The 17500-nt window shown below is 37.4% G+C and overlaps 1 protein-coding gene across 1 annotated transcript in view; it reads left to right on the top strand.

The window, feature by feature from the left end:
• Nucleotides 1-17500, top strand: part of LOC137614836 (reelin-like) — a 596609-nt gene that overhangs the window by 121040 nt on the left and 458069 nt on the right. The window contains exon 10 of the mRNA XM_068344496.1: nt 5885-6074. Coding sequence (XP_068200597.1) covers nt 5885-6074 — 190 coding nt within the window. The remainder of the gene's footprint in view (nt 1-5884; nt 6075-17500) is intronic.

The following is a 17500-nucleotide window of genomic DNA, read 5'->3' as shown; positions in this document are numbered from 1 at the left end:
CAGCAATGTAAGCTTCATTATTCTGAATATAATTCTTTAATAACCATAAGATGCATTTTAATGATTTGCTATCAGGTGACACAAAATGCTGAATTTACAAAGAAAGTTTTGCACTTTGTTTTGTTAATTTAGTTCTTTTTATACTGTAAACATCATGCAAATAAATAAAGTTGTCGTAGAAATTTATAATCTAAATGCTTCATTTGACAATGGCACCATTGGGAAAGTTCTCCAATTATTATTTTAGTATTCATTAATATACTTTGGCCACTAATTAATTAATTTTCTTATGTAATCAACATTTTAAGGATTTCTCCGCCAAGGATGTTGCTTAATGGAGAGTGCATCACCACTTAAACCATACTATGTGTCAGAGCCCCTATCTGGTGTATTTGGAAAAAAAGGTGACTACACTTCATCAGGGTATAGTTATGTATATAACTCGAATAGATAAATTAGATAAAACATCAATATCCTTTATCAACATACATTACTAAACTCACTGATTTATGATTTAAAATATCTAAAAACTAAGAAATTAGAATCAGAAGTAACTTAACTCACAACTGCTTCAACACCAACAGGCAATCTTTTATCTTCACCCTTTTAATACATCCACAGGACAGACATTCTGAGTTCTATTACATTGGTGACTTAACTGAACAATTCAAATATTGCAGTGTTCATGCAATAAACCATGCACATGCAAATAAAGAAGAATTCTGTCTCTTTTGCTTATACACAGCACGCATATTAACCACCATCAGATTCCAATGAACCTAAACAGCAAAAGCCGTTGAATGTAACATACACTAATTTCGACACTATTTTCATTGCCATTATTGTATGTAAATTTTTTATGCTAAAGTCAACCTTGCAGCTTAAAAGCCGTCTGTAACAGATTTTTAGCTGCAAGCAATGCTCAACCTATATGACTAAAGCAGTTGCATGTGCTAATGCTAATATCGAATTTACAGTATTACCATTTTCGATTTGCAATTGTCACCCTAATATGATCCTTTTTCGGGAATATAAATATCTGCTTTTTTATTAAATAAAATTAGTTACCTAGAGGTCAACTTTCTATACTTATCTCCTCCATGCTCATCATATTGGTGACTCCTGGAGAAACGTGAACACCCAGCCTGCCTCCTAGCTCACCATTTCGTCTGCTGGATCCTCCAATGATGTCCACCACTAACTTCAACTCATCTCTCCATAGTTGCTACAGTGAAACTCCCACCCTTCACCAGTAGATATAGGTTTGTCTGGTTTCAACACACTGAGGTCTAATTCCTCATCAACGGTATGACCCACTTAAGCAGCAAAGCAGACTACGCCTTACTGCTATCCTGACGACACTTTCTCAGAATTCTCTGATTGGCTTTGAGAGCAAGGAGATGACCCCATGTAGTATGATGCCCTTAAATCATATCTCCTTGAGCATCGCTCACTGTATAGCCAAAAATTTTCAATTCTCTAAAAACCCATGGGGGGGGGGGGGGCGGTGATTAAAATGAATTGATGGTCCTAAGAGAAATTACGAGTCTAGCCCACCTTTAGCCTGCAGCAGATGGTTCTCCTCGTGATGTACCTACTTTGTGCTCTTTGGGTAGAACACCTGTTAGATCCTATGGAAACCACCCTGTGCAATATCCACATCCTTCCCATGAAGGGCTTGATAACTAGGCCTAATACCCTTATGGACAGCTACATCGCCACTGTCAAGAACTCCATTAACATTTTCACTCCTGATCAAGGGGACATTTACACAATTGAAGCTGAGCTTGATGTTGTCAGATGTTAACGCTCACCATGTCACATGCCTGGGCAACAAAGAAGCCGCCAAGCACCCAAATATGCCACCCCATGCCCACGCTCCAGCCAACACACCCAACAGCCACTGAATGACTTCCTTGTCCATCAATTGTGCAACTAACACTCCAGATTCTGGGCTGCAGCAAAGAAATGTGCTACCAGATGTCAGTGGTAAAAAAACATATGAATAGACAAGTGATGGCCTCCCCATTAACTAATCTCATCCATTTGCATGATTCAGGATCTAATGTACATGTTCTGGTAGATACTGTAGATTGTTGTTCCCTTCTGCCATATTCCTTCTCAAGGGTGCAACCCTGTCATTCTAAGCCTGCTGATGTTTGCTTAGTGGCAGCCATGGATTTCCTATCCCCACCCATAGTTATCAGATGCGGATACTGTCATTTTGGGTGCCGAGTATTGGTGAAATATCCTCATTGCTGACATCACACTGCCTCTCGTCGATACAGCTTCCCTCACCCATCTGCTGATGTCCTTTTGGTTGCTGGTAATGAAATATGCTATCCCCACCATGGTTATGAAATGCAACATGGTCGTTTGAGGATGTCCAATACCAGTGGAATTTCATCATCGCTTTGCTGATGTTTCATTGCTTCTCATCAATCTAGATTTCTTTGCCCATTTCCAGTTCCTGCTTGTCAGGTCATATCAGTGTATTGACGACTCCATTTCTTACTTGTCCACAGCTTTATCACCTGCTCCTTCCAACCTCTACACATCAGCACACCGACTGATGCCAACGCCAACCTTCTCACTTTATATTCCAACGTCTTCCGCCGAGAACTATGCCAGTCACTCACAGTTCCTGGAAACTATTGTATTCATCACCATATCAAGACAAGGGATCCCCCAGTGTTTGCAAGATTCGGACTTCTGGCAGTTGCAAAATAAACATTTGATGAAATGGAAGGAATAGGCCTTTGTCAAAAGACCTCAAGCCCATGGTTGTGTAAAGGGTTTTTGATATTCAGATGGAACCAGACCACTTCCTCCTCCCAAACATCGCTAACATCACCACCTACCTTCAGAGTGTTAAAGTATTTTCGACCCTCGACATCCTGAAAGGGTATTATCAGGTGCCCATAAAACTAGATTTTCACAAGAATGCTATCACTAACCACCTTTGGCAAAAATACCTTCAATTGATCCAGCTTTGGCCTTTGCAAATCAGGGTCATATTTCAATGACTCATGGATACATCCGCTTATGTTATGTAGATGACATATTAGTACTTTCCCCCTCCAAAGAAGGCTACTTACATTACATGTACATCATCCTCGACCTCCTGCAGCAGAATGGCATTATAGTCAGGTATGACAAGTGTACCTTTGGTGCCAAGTACGTTTGCTTGCTTGGGTCATCTGATCACACCTGAGGATGTTCACCACTTCCCTGATAAGGTATCAGCAGTGCAGAAGTTCTTGGGCATGGTAAATTAATTATTATCGTTGGTTCTTGTAACTTTTTGCTGCCTCTCTTGCCCTCCTCTACAACTCTCCTCCCTCAAGGAGTGACCAAAAAACCTGATATGGGGCCCTTTTGAAGAGGTGGCCTTCTTCAATTCAAAAAAAGCTACTACTACTCTCTCGTATTCTGTGCCAGCCTTTGATCTCAAAATACTGGCTTTGCATTTGGCTCTCCGTCACTTCCACCATACCTTTATATACTGAATTGCATGAAACACATTGGCCCATATACCTAGGAATGGATTATAAGACCTTAATTGAAGCCCAGCGAAATGTGCCCGAATTTCAAACCTGCATTTGATGCCAGGTGATTCAGTTGATATATGGCCTCTCATACTTCTCACACTAATTTACTGTATAGCTACTTAAGTTGAAGTTCATATTGACTCAATATTACTGAGGATGCCAAGCTTCAAAATATCCATTGACTAATGAATTCAGTAGTTAGCACTTTCCATTAACTTCAGTGTCATTTTGCTTATCTTTATGTTGACATGATCGGTCCCTACATATGTCACAATGACACTGTTACCTTTTAACAGTCATCGATTGCTCCACTTGTTAGCCTGAAACCATCCCCATGCAAGATACATCTGTCTTATATACTACTGCATTACTTTCCAGGTAGATAGCAAGATTTAGCATCCCAGACCACATTACTTCTGACAGGGGTATCACATTCATCTCGTAATTATGGAAATCATTAGATAATTTTCCTGGCATCACCCTTCAACAGACTACCACTTCCAATCCTGCTGCCAATGGAATGGTGGAGTGATTCCATCGCACCCTCAAACCAGCTTAAATGTCCCATTGCACCTACTCCAGCGAATTTCCACAACTTCCCTTAGTCTTCCTTGGATTGTGGACCACTTCCAAAGATACCATGGTTGTTTTAGTAGCAGAAATGGTATGAGGTGACTCGTTGGTCATCCATGCAAAATATTTTCCGTCCACCACCTCCTACAAGACTGACAAGCAACCCCTGTCCTGCCCCTGTAAAACAGCACATACTGAAAGACTTACACACCACAGCAAACGTCTTAATGTGCACCAACATTTGCAAACCCCCATTTACACCCCCATACACGTGCCCAAACCTTGTGAGCTATAGTACTCTGAAAGCTTTCCCCCTCAACATTTGTGGAAAAGAGGATTGAATCACCATATACTGCTCAAAATCTGTGTATCTCCTGCAAGATGATCCACGCACAATTGTGACTCTTTAGAGCAGGTTACCCTCTTTCACATTCATACTTGAATCAGGGGGTGGGGAGTCATGTAATACATGTGCATTAAGCAATGCACATATGAAATAAAGAAAAATTTTCTCCCTCGTTTTTTCCACACAGTCACATAGTAACCGCCATCGGACAGCCCCTGGACGTAATATATACTAATTTCGACTCTATTTTCATTACTGTCATTATTGTTTTAATTTTCCCGTTAATGTCAACTTTATACATTTCTAAATGCAAAGGCTTTCAACTTGCAAGCAACCCTCAACCTAAACAACAAAAGCATTCAAATATACACATACCAATATCAACTTACTATAACTTTTGATATGCAATTGTCACCCTTTTTTTATACTTTGGGGTTCATATAAACACCTCTGTTTTTTGCTAATTAACGTTAGTTATTCGGAGGCCACCTTTCTGTTCTCATCTCTCACAAGCTTTTCCTAATATCTAAGATTATGGCGAGTTTAAAAAATAAATAAAAACATTTAGATATTTAGTTTGAAAATAGCACAGAGGGATGGGGTTAGAGGTGATATATGTTTTTTCTATAAAGCTTGTAATACAGTCAATGGCCTAAGCTTAAAAGCAGACATAATCCTGTTGGCTCAAATCAATTAACTTAAATAATCATCAGTCTTTTAGTAATGGAATATGTTACCATACTATGTGTTTTAAAAATCAAAATACTAGAACACATTATCTAGGTTAAAAATAATGGATGGTAACCTTCTTATTTTAATTTTGTCATGTTAAACATACCATATTTTGAGAAGTATAATAAATGTTATGTACTCCTTTTGATTTACAAAATTAAGCAATGTTCTAATATTTCGTAACTCGTATTTGAATAGCTGAAATTTTTCTAGTTCAATATAATTACTCAACTTTAAAGACTATTATATAGAACAAGTCTACATATAAACTATGAGAAAAGTTGGTTTCAGTAAAATTATAGTGACACAAGAAATATACACGAATATTTCAACTACCTTGCCTTAAGGTAGCAAGGCTCTTTGGTACAATTTAGCATTCAGTGACATTAAACTTGTAATGATAATCTCTTCTAATTTTCCTTTGACAATCATGTGGTAGTCGTTGAAGGCCCGAGGACAGGTTTGGTCGAGGTGATCTAAACGCAGCTTATGATAGCATACGGACAGTGAATTTTGTTCGGATGCTGTTTGTGATCAAACCATTTCACAGTGTCATGATCATTGGCCGATAGAATACTTTCACAGAGCTATTTTTCACAAATCTGAAATTTCATATTTCATTATCATTCTTCTTGTACTCATAACCATTGAATAATCTTATTTTCTCTGTTTTACTCATTAGGTTCCATCTGGGTGAGCTTGGAGAAGAGGACTGTGGTCATGAATCGACTATGGTCTTCAATAACATGATTAATCCTGGAGTCTCTAGGTTCATTGAAACGAAATCTATCGGCGTTGGTCCTTCCTCTATGATGCAATTTGACCTCGTAATTGGTTGCGGTGAAGTAATGGACCATGACAATTCTAACAAAGTAAGAAATCGCAGTATAAGTTTTTCGTCCTATGTATAAGACCATGTTATCTTGCAAAGCCTTTTCCTTTCGTTTGATTGTGTGCTATATGCAATATTAACTTTTTGAGGGGCGGGAAAAAGAAGAAAGATGAAAAGAAAGACATAATTATTTATTGAAAGCGGAGTTCTACTTGGAAGGTAAAACATATATCTATATATAAAAAAAAAGTTTGTCGAAGGAGAAGTGCAGTAGAATTTGAGAAATGCAGGAACATACAAATGATCCTGCATGCATACATGTAAAGACATTGTTCATATATATATATATATATATATATATATATATATATATATATATATATATATATATATATATATATATATATATACATATATAATGTATGTATATATATATATATATATATATATATATTTATATATAAACATACATATATATACATACATATATATATATATATATTTATATATAAACATACATATATATACATACATATATATATATATATATACATATATATGTATGTATGTATGTATCTATATATGTATGTATATATATATATATATATATATATATATATATATATATATATATATATATATATATATATATATATATATATATATATATATATATATATGTATATATATATATATATATATATATATATATATATATATATATACATATATATAGGTATGTATGTATGTTTCTATCTATATATGTATGTATATATATATATATATATATATATATATATATATATATATATATATATATATATATATATATATATGTATGTGTGTGCGTGTGTGTGTGCGTGTGAGTAAACCTTGTAAGGTACAATATCAATACCCTTTCTAGGAAAAATTATCTTGCTGTTTCTAGAAGAGCTGAAGTACATGAATTGGGGTATAGTGGGACTGAATGAAATGAGAACTGGGAAATCTTAGCTAAAGTTAAAAAAAGTAGGATAGGAACAAAGCAAATAGAGTATGCTTTCTTATTATAATAATCTTGTAAGTAACATAGAAGAAATTTGTAGTATTTGTGATCGAGTTGTAGAATTGATTATCAAATTGAATAAGAAGTATAAACTGGATATCATTCAAATTCATGCGCTATTAACATCCCATACTGAGGAAGCAATAAAACTTTTAATAAAGATCTGGAGATATCTCTGAAAAAACAAGAGACTTAATTTACATTTATTTGGGGTGGCCTCAATGCCAAAGCAGGTCAAAAGAATAGCAATCATCAAGAAAGTAGATTTGGAGTAGGTACAAGAAATGACTGAGAAGAAGTGCTTGTAGAATCTGCTGAAAAAAAGACAATTTAAACATCAAGAACACCAAAAAAAAAAAAAAAAAAAAAAAAAAAAAAAGAAATACAGAAAATAAACATAGAGAATGCCAAATGGTGAAACGATAAAAAAAATAACAACAACAACGAGATAAATTATTTCTCAGTGAGAAAGTTTATTTAGTTAAAGGTGCGGCAGTGTTAAACAGGTTAAAGTCAACAACCTTGTCTAGATACAAGGAAAGAAAGAGAAAGACTAACTTTGAGAAAGAAAATAAACACTCGTCTAATAAGAGAAAAACCAGGTGAGTTTAGGATACCAGTACAAAATAGGTTCTCCAAGCTACATGGTGAAATTGAAGCAAGTAAAGAGGAAATGATTAGTAATTTGACAAACTTTGTACCAGAATCAACACAAAAGAGAGGAGGAAAAGTTCCTAAACAAGATCAAGGAAAACTATTAGAATACACTAAAATCTTGAAGAGAAAAATTTTGAAATGAGAGTAAAATCTAAGACTCATGAAAGATAATTAGCAGAAGTATTCAAAACAATAAACAAATTAAAAGCCGAAGACATTTGTAAGCACACTCAGACCAAAATAGAGGAAACATTAATAAAAAGAAGAACCATCAATTAATGAAATGAAGACTTAGAAAAGAGTACTTTAAAGGATATAATTGGAAATATGAACAAAAGAGGGGGAGTGATAAAAATTGTAAAGGATTTATATGCAATGCTATACAATAGTAATATAAAAAGTATCTTTTCAAATAGAAATAATGAAACACCTGCGCTGGGTACCAAAAGTACAGTAGAAGAAGTAAAGAAACCATTAAACGGCATAGAAATAAGCAAAGCAGCAGTAAAAGATGGCATAACAATTGATTTAATCATAGATGAAAATTTACGGGCTGCCAACGCAAGAGCCCGTGTCTTGCATAAGGTAAGGCAATCTTAACCGACCGACCGTAGATAGAGGAGATTTCATAGTAGTAAAATTCGCCGAACTTTACACAAAATATCTGTAAGAATGCTCTATCGCCTACCTACATCTGGGAAAACTTTATCATTATACTAATTCGAAAATATGAACAAACAAGACCTGAAAATTACCGCCCAATAAGTTTACTTTCAATAATATATAAGATATTCACAAAGTTATAAGAGCCCTAATTTAAAAAAAAAAAAAAAAAAACAGCTAGACTTTAATCAATTTAGAGCAGGCAGGCTTTAAAAGCAGACATTCAACAATTGAATGTGAGAGCGTAAAAAAATTACAGCCAATTTACTATGAGGCATAAATTAAACGATTCAGTTATTGATAATAAGCATCGTTCTAGAGAGAAAATTCCAAATATTCTACCAGAGCTGCTCATGGAGTGTCCATCTAAGCAGTAACACACTGTCTCATTCCTCGTCCTCCTCTTCTTCTTCCTCTCTTGTCTGATTGTCTCCCTCATGCCACCCATGACTCGCTTCAGTAGTAAACTGCGAGTTAATTTTTCATTATATATTTTTCACTGTGAATAATTCATTTGTATTCAATCCTGGGTTAGTGGTTATAATTTGATCACTAAATTCCGTAACAAACCTTTAAACATTTGTATATATGTGGATTTATGGACTTTTGGAATGCATTAAGTGTATTCCTTATATTTTCAATGAGAAAAATTGTGTTACAAGCACTTTATGTTACAAGCTCGCTCCAAGAACAAATTGATCTCATTAACGAAGGTACTACTATTCCTTAAGATCGAATAATAGCACCTGTCTCATTCTTGAAACACTGTACTTACGATGTTTTTCTTGAATTCTTTAAATAAATCATTACAACAGATATAGAAACTGAGGAGAGATGAAGGATGTGAAAGAAAACTGGCACCGGTGGGTGTTTTTATGGCAGTATTGTTCATTATTTTGATTTAATTTCAGTCTTTTATACGATTTGGTAAATTATTTAAAATACGATAATGAAATTATCGTAAATGTCATTAGAGGTGAATGATCCCGCTGCTGCACAACTGCAGAAAAAAGACGAAGAGTTATAAAGCCAATAGCGTAGGCCTACGCTCCAGAGCCATCCTATTATTATTATTATTATTATTATTATTATTATTATTATTATTATTATTATAGATGCATTGTTATTGTCTCTCTGTAGAATCTGTACATAACACGTGTAGCTGAATATGCCTGACATGATTATAGTCTTCCGTTCATAAAGTAAAGGTAAAATAATAGAAAGGTAGAATTAATTGTATTTCTAATAGCGAAGACAACTCACCACCTCGCTTAATATTTATTTATTATTCATCCCCTAACCTGAAAAAAACCATTGGGAGACTAGAATTATATAAGTAGCGTTGATTATAGTCTAAACTACGACTTGTAATAAGTTATTGCAAGTTTTTAAATCACGATCCTTACTTACGTTTGTTTTATACACAAAACGACATAAGCAAAAAATATGTAATAACTTTGAAATCCTACCCCAAATGCATAAATTGTTATCATTAGACTATAGAGCTCTGCTTAAACTGTTCTCCATCTAGAAGCCCCGTTTGAATCCTTCTGCCCAGACAGACAGATAAAAGACTAGTCACACCAACTCTAGCGAAGTCATGTTGACAAAGGGATTCGTACTTCAGTAAGATATTTCCTTTTTGTTCTGAAGTATCATTTCAGCAGGAACTGTTTTTTTAACATACTATTATTCTTCAATGATAAAATTATCCAGAAGAAGTGACTAACGTTATCTCATATTTACACATGTTTACAAAGTAAAAGATAAGATTTAATACTAAGTGGCAACTTAAGAACAATGCTTGTCCGAAGCAAAAATAAAAAAGTATCACCAGTTTTGCTGCATACTGTACCTATGACAAACCTTCACAATCTTGACAGTTGAAATGGAGAAAACATAGAGAGTTATTATCTAAATTAGATGAGATATTTGGGATGCAGCCTCTTAAAACAAACTTATTCTGATATATCACATTAATAAGAAAAGTAAGTGTAAGCTATAAGATTCTCTTTTTTTTTAGAGCTCTAAACTGTTTTGAAAAGCTGATCTCTAAACTTTAATCTTAGTGAATGCCTTAATTTTCAACAACAAACTTTTGCATCTTGAAAATATTTTCAAACCAGCTTTTACAGTTTATTTTCACTGTCCCGATTTAGCACAGTACTATTTGCGGATATCAACCATTCGACATTCCGTTTACAAGAAAGTTTCTTAAACTAGAGCCCAGAATATTTATTCAAAGTACTCTTTCTGAGCTCTCACTTCGAACAATCATGAAATTTAGCCTTGTCCCAGACTTGCTTTCATACCAAACTATTCACTTATCTACCTACATATTTTGCACATGGTTTTCTTCCACCATGAAAATATTTATTGCTGCTCTCAGCTACCAATCATCGATGTCTTACATTTTCATTGCTTCTTTATAGATTCGATCATAAGTTTTTATAGGCCCATATTTGCCACCCTCAGCCTTTTCTCATTGCTTTCAAACTTTTCGCTCATAACAAGCACTTGATCTCGGCACCCAGATCCTTATTCAAACCCACTGTTTTTTCTTTTCTATCAGCCCTATCCTATATCTTATTTTTTCAATCTAAATACATCATCTATGCTATACTAGCTATAGTTATACCCCTTTAATTATTAAAGTCATCCTTATCAACTTTACTTTTATAGAATGATACAATTATTCCTCTGATCCATTTCTTTGGAAACTCCGGCATCCGGACCTAATGTACTTCACAAACCCTGGTTAGCCACTCAATTCCACTTTTATTCTCATCAACTTCATGTGCTTAAATTTTTCAATCTTTGAAATAATGTTACTACTTCTTTAACAGTCTTGTCCATAAATATTCTCAGCTTCATTCTAGAATATCGAAGAGATGCATCACTCTCCAATCCATAAAATTCAGCCAATGGTCAAAATATTCCAATAACTCTGGAATGCATTCACATCTAACAGAATTTTTTCCTTTGCATCTATTATTCTAGAAACTATTACTTCATTTACCTTCCTTTCTACATTTACTTCTATGGAAGACAACCTTATAATATCGTTAAATTTTAATTTAATTGATATTCTATATTTTAGATACAGGGCATCTTTTTCTGTCCTCTTTTTCAGGATTATGTTCATGCACGTCAAATGATTTCCCTTTTTCTTTATTATTTCTGTTATATCATTATCACACCACTTGTCACTACTATTCCCTCCTACAACTACTGTATCTTATACAAACAAACACTCCCTGCTGTCCCTATGACCCCATCATCGGTTTTTTAAAGATCTGCTTTCAAAATGTTATCCATACATCAAGTGGTCGGTTGCCTGATGCGCCCTATCCAATGCCCTTTATGAAAGGAATCCTTTTCCTTCAAACCTCTTCTCTTCATATCTTCCTTCCCCTTATCTTAACATCTAATTTTCTGCCTCCCTCTAGATCTTCTACCCCTAATAGGTTCCTCCCAAGTCACACCCTTTCCCTCATCCCTCATCAACACGTGCCCACACCCTCTCAGTTGTAATCTTTACTAAATCTGCGATACTTCTTATTCCATCATTTTCCAATCTTTCAAGCAGCGATATTCCAATAATCCACCTCAGCAATCTGATCTGATCGAGTGAGCTGTTAGGTGATAACTGTGATTATTTCAACAGATAGTGAGTTTATACATAACATGTTCTGGACAAGAATGTCACAAAAAAATCAAACAAAATAATTCATGAAAAGGCAGACTTAAACAGGCTCTGTTAGTAGGGAGGGGTAGAGCGGGATATATTCAGTGTACGAGGCATATTGTGGGCAGGTCATGTGGCAGAAAATAATATGCAGGTTTTGGGGAACCAATGGGAACCCAGTCTTCTTTGCCACAAATGTTGATTAAAAAAGCCTTCGACATACAACGGATCACGAGGAGAGGGAACATGTAATGGGTTATTAGCGATGACTTGCTAGTGCCATTGTGTAGGAAAATGAGTGTTGCTGAGTTCATATCTGTCAGTTGATGTTGCTTTGCTGGGGTCTTGTAGGTCTGGCAGCAGGGAGTAAATTTTCACACAATGTGACATATATGTTGGATATTATCGGAAGATGTTGTAGACGGAAAAATTCGGCAGGAACGACCAACAGATCCCCATAAACCCTTTCAGCTATTGAGACATCAAGGCCGTCTTTAGGAGTGGTTCTTAGTCCCAAGGGGACCTGGGAAGCTGAGTAAACCAGTTGGAATCATTGCAGCAGGACAGCAAAGCTACATTGAGGGTGTGATAAAAACATTCAACCATTCCGTTAGCAGCAGAGTTGTGGGCTGTCATCAGATGTAGGGTGATGACCAGGAAATTCACTAATGATCTCCACAATTGGAATGTAAAAGTGGTACCCTTGTCAGAAGTAGTATACTCAGGGATACCGAATCTAACTATTCCACCTGAGAGTAAGGCATATGTACACGAGGCATATATTACAGTTTCCGTGCGAATTGCTTCAGGACAACGAGTGGAGCAGTCAATGGTGGTAAACAGGGAACAAAGTCCTTGTGATGTTGGTAGGTGACCTAGTACGTCGACTTGAATGATGGCAAAACGCCGCTGAGGTTGAGGAAAGGTGTCCACTCCTGAATCCGTGTGTTGATATACTTTTGAGGGTTGGCATGAAGTACAGGCACAGACACAATCCTAAGCATCCTTAGTAATGTCATGCCACATGAACTATGTCTGCAGAAGCTGTGCGTTAGATCAGCACGAGGAATGGGAAAGGCCATGAATGAAATCAAACAACCATGGCCATGGTCTACCAGTGCTGCCATTACAGAGGAAAGTGGAATCAAAGTCGTCAAGGGGTATGTCTCTCTAACGGAGGGATGTGCAGGATGTCCTACATGCTTGGTACTTTGGAACTTTTAACTGGGCTTCTGCCAAGGCGTTGTAATGTAATCCCAGGTGAATGGTGACCAATGTATTTATTGACAGGGCATCAGCAACAGGATTCATTTTTGCAGGGATGTATTGAAGGTTTTAATTGTTTTCAACAACGGCAGAGAGATGTCGGCGTTGATGGGAGGGCCAGGCATCAGTCTGTCAAGTGAAGGCGAGCATCAGACGCATGTGGTCCGTATGTATGACAAAGGGTGTACCTTCTAAGAAGAGACAAAAGTTCTGGGCAACCATATGCACCCCCAGCAATTCGCAATCTAAGATAGAGTAGCCGGATTCCACCTTGGACAGTTTTCTACTGGTGCGATCTGTTGTCTACCTGGTCGAGTACTGCACCAAAAGTGACGTCGTTGGCATTAGTGGGGAGAAGTAGAAAGGCAAATTGGGAAAATTGAGAGTAGCAGCAGTTGATAGGACATTGATTGTGTTGCAGAAGGCTGCTTCTTGAAGGGGACCCCGCTTCAGGTTTTCTGACTTACCCTTGAGGGGGGCAAGAGTGGTGGGGATGGCTGGCAGGAACCGGTAATAATAGTTTATCAAGCACAAGAATTCTTGCAGTGTTTTGACGGTTGAGGGCATGGGGAAGTTCTGAATTGCTGCTAACTTTTCAGGTAAGGGATGGACTCCTTCAGGAGTGATGCAGTACCCTAAGAACAATACTTTCTTGGTGCCAAAGGTACACATGTCCCACCGGACTACAAGGCCGTTCTGTTGCAGGTGGTCAAGCATGATGTGTAGGTGATGTAGGTGTTCCTCTTTGGAGGAAGAGAATAGAAGTGTGTAGTCCATATATCATACACAGAATAGGAGGTCTCTATAATGCCATCCAGAATGTGTTGAAAAGTGGCCTCAGCATTACGAAGACCAAACAAGGAGTAATTGAAGGTGTAGGTGTTAAGATGGGGTGATGACAGTCTTGGGAATGTCTTCAGGGTTCATTGGGACCAGATAATACCCCTTCAGGAGGTTGAGCGAAGAGAGAACCATTGCTTTGTGCACATAGAAGGTAATGTTGGTGATGTTTGGAAAGGGGTAGTGATCTGGTTCTGTCTGCAAATCCAGAAACCTGTAATCCCCACATGGGGGAAGACCATGGGTTTGAGGCTTTTTGACAAATGTCCATTTCTTCTATTGCGGTGAATGGTTGTTTAGTGTCTACCATGTAATCCAGTGCAGAGATGCCTGAATCTGGTGAACCCAAGGGGCCTTGTTGTCCTAACATGGTGATAAATACACTGTTTTTTCAGGAACAATGGGAGTTTGGTGAAGTTCTGGACGGATAATTTCCTTGTACGATGTCAGGAGGTAGGCGTAGGCATCCATGGATGCGCTGATGTGGAGTGCATTGTCAGAGGGGCCGGATTGAAGAGGTGTCAACGAATAAACAACATTAACCAGGAGGTACAAATGTGAGAGGAAATCTGAATCTAGGACTGGCAATGTAACGTCAGCAACGAGAAACTTTCATTGATATCTGACTTCCAAACATTAATGTGAAGTTCTCGTAACCATGACTGTGGATCACAGATCAATTGGCCACAACCAGGCGAACATCGGCAGGCTTAAACAGACCATACCGTGTCCTGGAGAGTAGCCTTGGTAAATGAGAATGGTAAGCACCCGTGACTATCAGTAATCACATGCCTGTACTTACATCATGAAAAAGAAAAGATAAGTAACAGGGGAGGCCACCACCTCAAATGATGGTCTAGGTACACGATTTTTGGCCACTGACAGCCGTTTGCACATTTCTTTGAAGCAGCCACGAATTCAGAGTGGCAGTAGCATAAGTGTAGTTGATGGGCATCAGTAAGTGGCTATAGAAGTTGTTGGTTGCGGTGTGAGCGGTGGGTGGCTTTGTCACCGCTCTGGTACATCACGTGGCAGGCATCTGTGTTCTACTGTATTCACATCAGCTTCGGTCGATGTTGAATAATAATTATCCTCTTCATCAGGAGAGGAGAGGAGGCATTGATGGAGGTCTTGAAGGTGGTGAAGTAGCTGTCCATAAGTGGGTCAAATTTGGTCATTAGCCTCTTCATGGGCAAAATATTGACATCAGGGATGACCTCGCATACAGGTTCGGGTAAGTGTTGTACCCAAAGTGCAAGCTAAGTCTTTTGGCCCCCATTGGTTGTTGAGAGAACTGAAAAAACTTGGCTATACGGGTGACTGGCAATAGCGAGTACTGCTCCAGGAGGTATGTTTCGAGGGCGTCATATACTTTTGGGGTGTCCCCATTGGTTGCAAAGCCAAACTGAGATTTTCAGGAAAATGTCTTCGGCGATCGCTGCAAGAACACAGTCTGCTTTAATGCTTGAGCGAGTCACGCTCTTGATGTGAAACTGAACTTCGGCACTCTGGAACCAGGCGAATGCCTCTCCGCTGGCAAAGGGCAGCAGTTTCATTAAGGCACCCAGTGTCAAAGAGTCAGGTTCGGTTGGCGGCATTGTAACAAGGAAGGAACAACGGTGAGGGGAAGGAGGGAGGGAGCTGGTCACTCTGGTGGTCAGTAATTATGAGTGTGAGCTGTCAGGGGATAATTGAGTTTATTTTAACAAATAGAGAGTTTATACACAACAAGACCCAGACAAGAATGTCACAAAAATTAAAGCAAAATCATTCATGGGGTAGAGCAAGATATACAGAAAAAAAAAAAAATATTGTTACAGTGTACGAGCAGGTGTGAAACACGTGCAGTACACGTCTCTGTTCTCTTAAGCTTTGCTTCCTCTTTTCGTCCTAATTCTCAAGTTTCTAATCCATACATTAAAACTTGGCTTATTACTGTGCTATAGATCTTGACTTTTAGTTTTATTGGCATTTTCTTACCACATACCACTCTTATTCCCTCCCTCCACTTCGCTAATGCTGTCTTATAGTAGATCCCAAGTATCTAAATTGTTCTGCTTGGTATAAAACTGAGCCTCCACTTTCATATATGGCTTTCTTGTCCCTACCTTCCTTACTGTTCCCCAGAGCTTTCGTCTTTACCACATTTACTCTTAAGCATCTCCTTTCCAAAGTCTCTTGCCACTCTACAACCCTTCTCTGCAATTCGTCCTCATTTTCAGCAACAATCATCAAATTATCTGTAAACAGCAACTCCCACAACTCTTCATTTTCGATCTCTTCACTTAACTCATCCAAGACCAGTACAAATAAAAACTGGCTTAATGCTGACCCCTGGTGTATTCCAACACAAACTTCAAAGCTTTCTGTTTCTTCAACAGCTGTTATTACTTTAGCCCTAGTTCTTTTGAATACCGTCTCTACCATTCTAGCCAATTTCTCTGGGACTTTCATCTTCCTCATGCACCAAAACATCACTTATCGCGTCATTCTATCATAAACCTTCTCTAAATCTACAAAAGCATGGTAGAGCATCTGGTTTCCTTCTAGTCTCTTTTCCTGTAACTGCCTTACTATAATCCACTGTCCCTCTCCCCCTCATGAATGCATACGGCTGTTCTCCAATATTTACAATCCCTCTCGATCTCTCATCCAGTACCCGCTCAAAAACTTTCAAACCATGCTTTGTTAGTTTAATTCCCTTGTAGTTATCACATTCCATGAAGTCACGTTTCAGCTTAAATATAGATTCCATCATCATGGGTTCTTATAGATACTCCCCATCAACTCCTTTTACTTTCTTTTCTTTGAAGGTAACCTTCAGATCATATATTTTCCACATATCCTACCTTCATTTTCTTGATATGCAATCCACTTGTCTAAATTATATTAATATCAACTTCTTTTGTAATTTTTACTCCACTATCTTATCTTTCACTTCAACCAAATAATATTTCCAGCAGCTCCTCTTCTCACCACATCCACAAATTTGCTATTTCCTCCACCCTGTACTAAAATGTGGCCCAGAAAACTTTTCCCTAACTGCTTCTCTTTCCAGAATTTACGTTTGTTCTTCTTTAGAAGCCATGCATTTAGGATATGTAGCATCTCTTTAAGAAAACCTTTACACGCAACGCTCTCCGTATACTCCAGGATTCTCTTCCTTCAAATATTCCAATCACATCATGGAAAAAGCAGCTCATGGATTAAAGCTGATTTTTATTCCTCCTCCTAGTGAGAGGAAAAACAAACATAACAATTAAAAGAAAATTCCAGACATGGAGAGAATTAGAAATATAATTGAACT

Source organism: Palaemon carinicauda, chromosome 21 (assembly GCF_036898095.1).
Source record: "Palaemon carinicauda isolate YSFRI2023 chromosome 21, ASM3689809v2, whole genome shotgun sequence".
Classification (NCBI taxonomy): Eukaryota; Metazoa; Arthropoda; class Malacostraca; order Decapoda; family Palaemonidae; genus Palaemon; species Palaemon carinicauda.
This window is presented reverse-complemented; position numbering and strand designations above follow the sequence as displayed.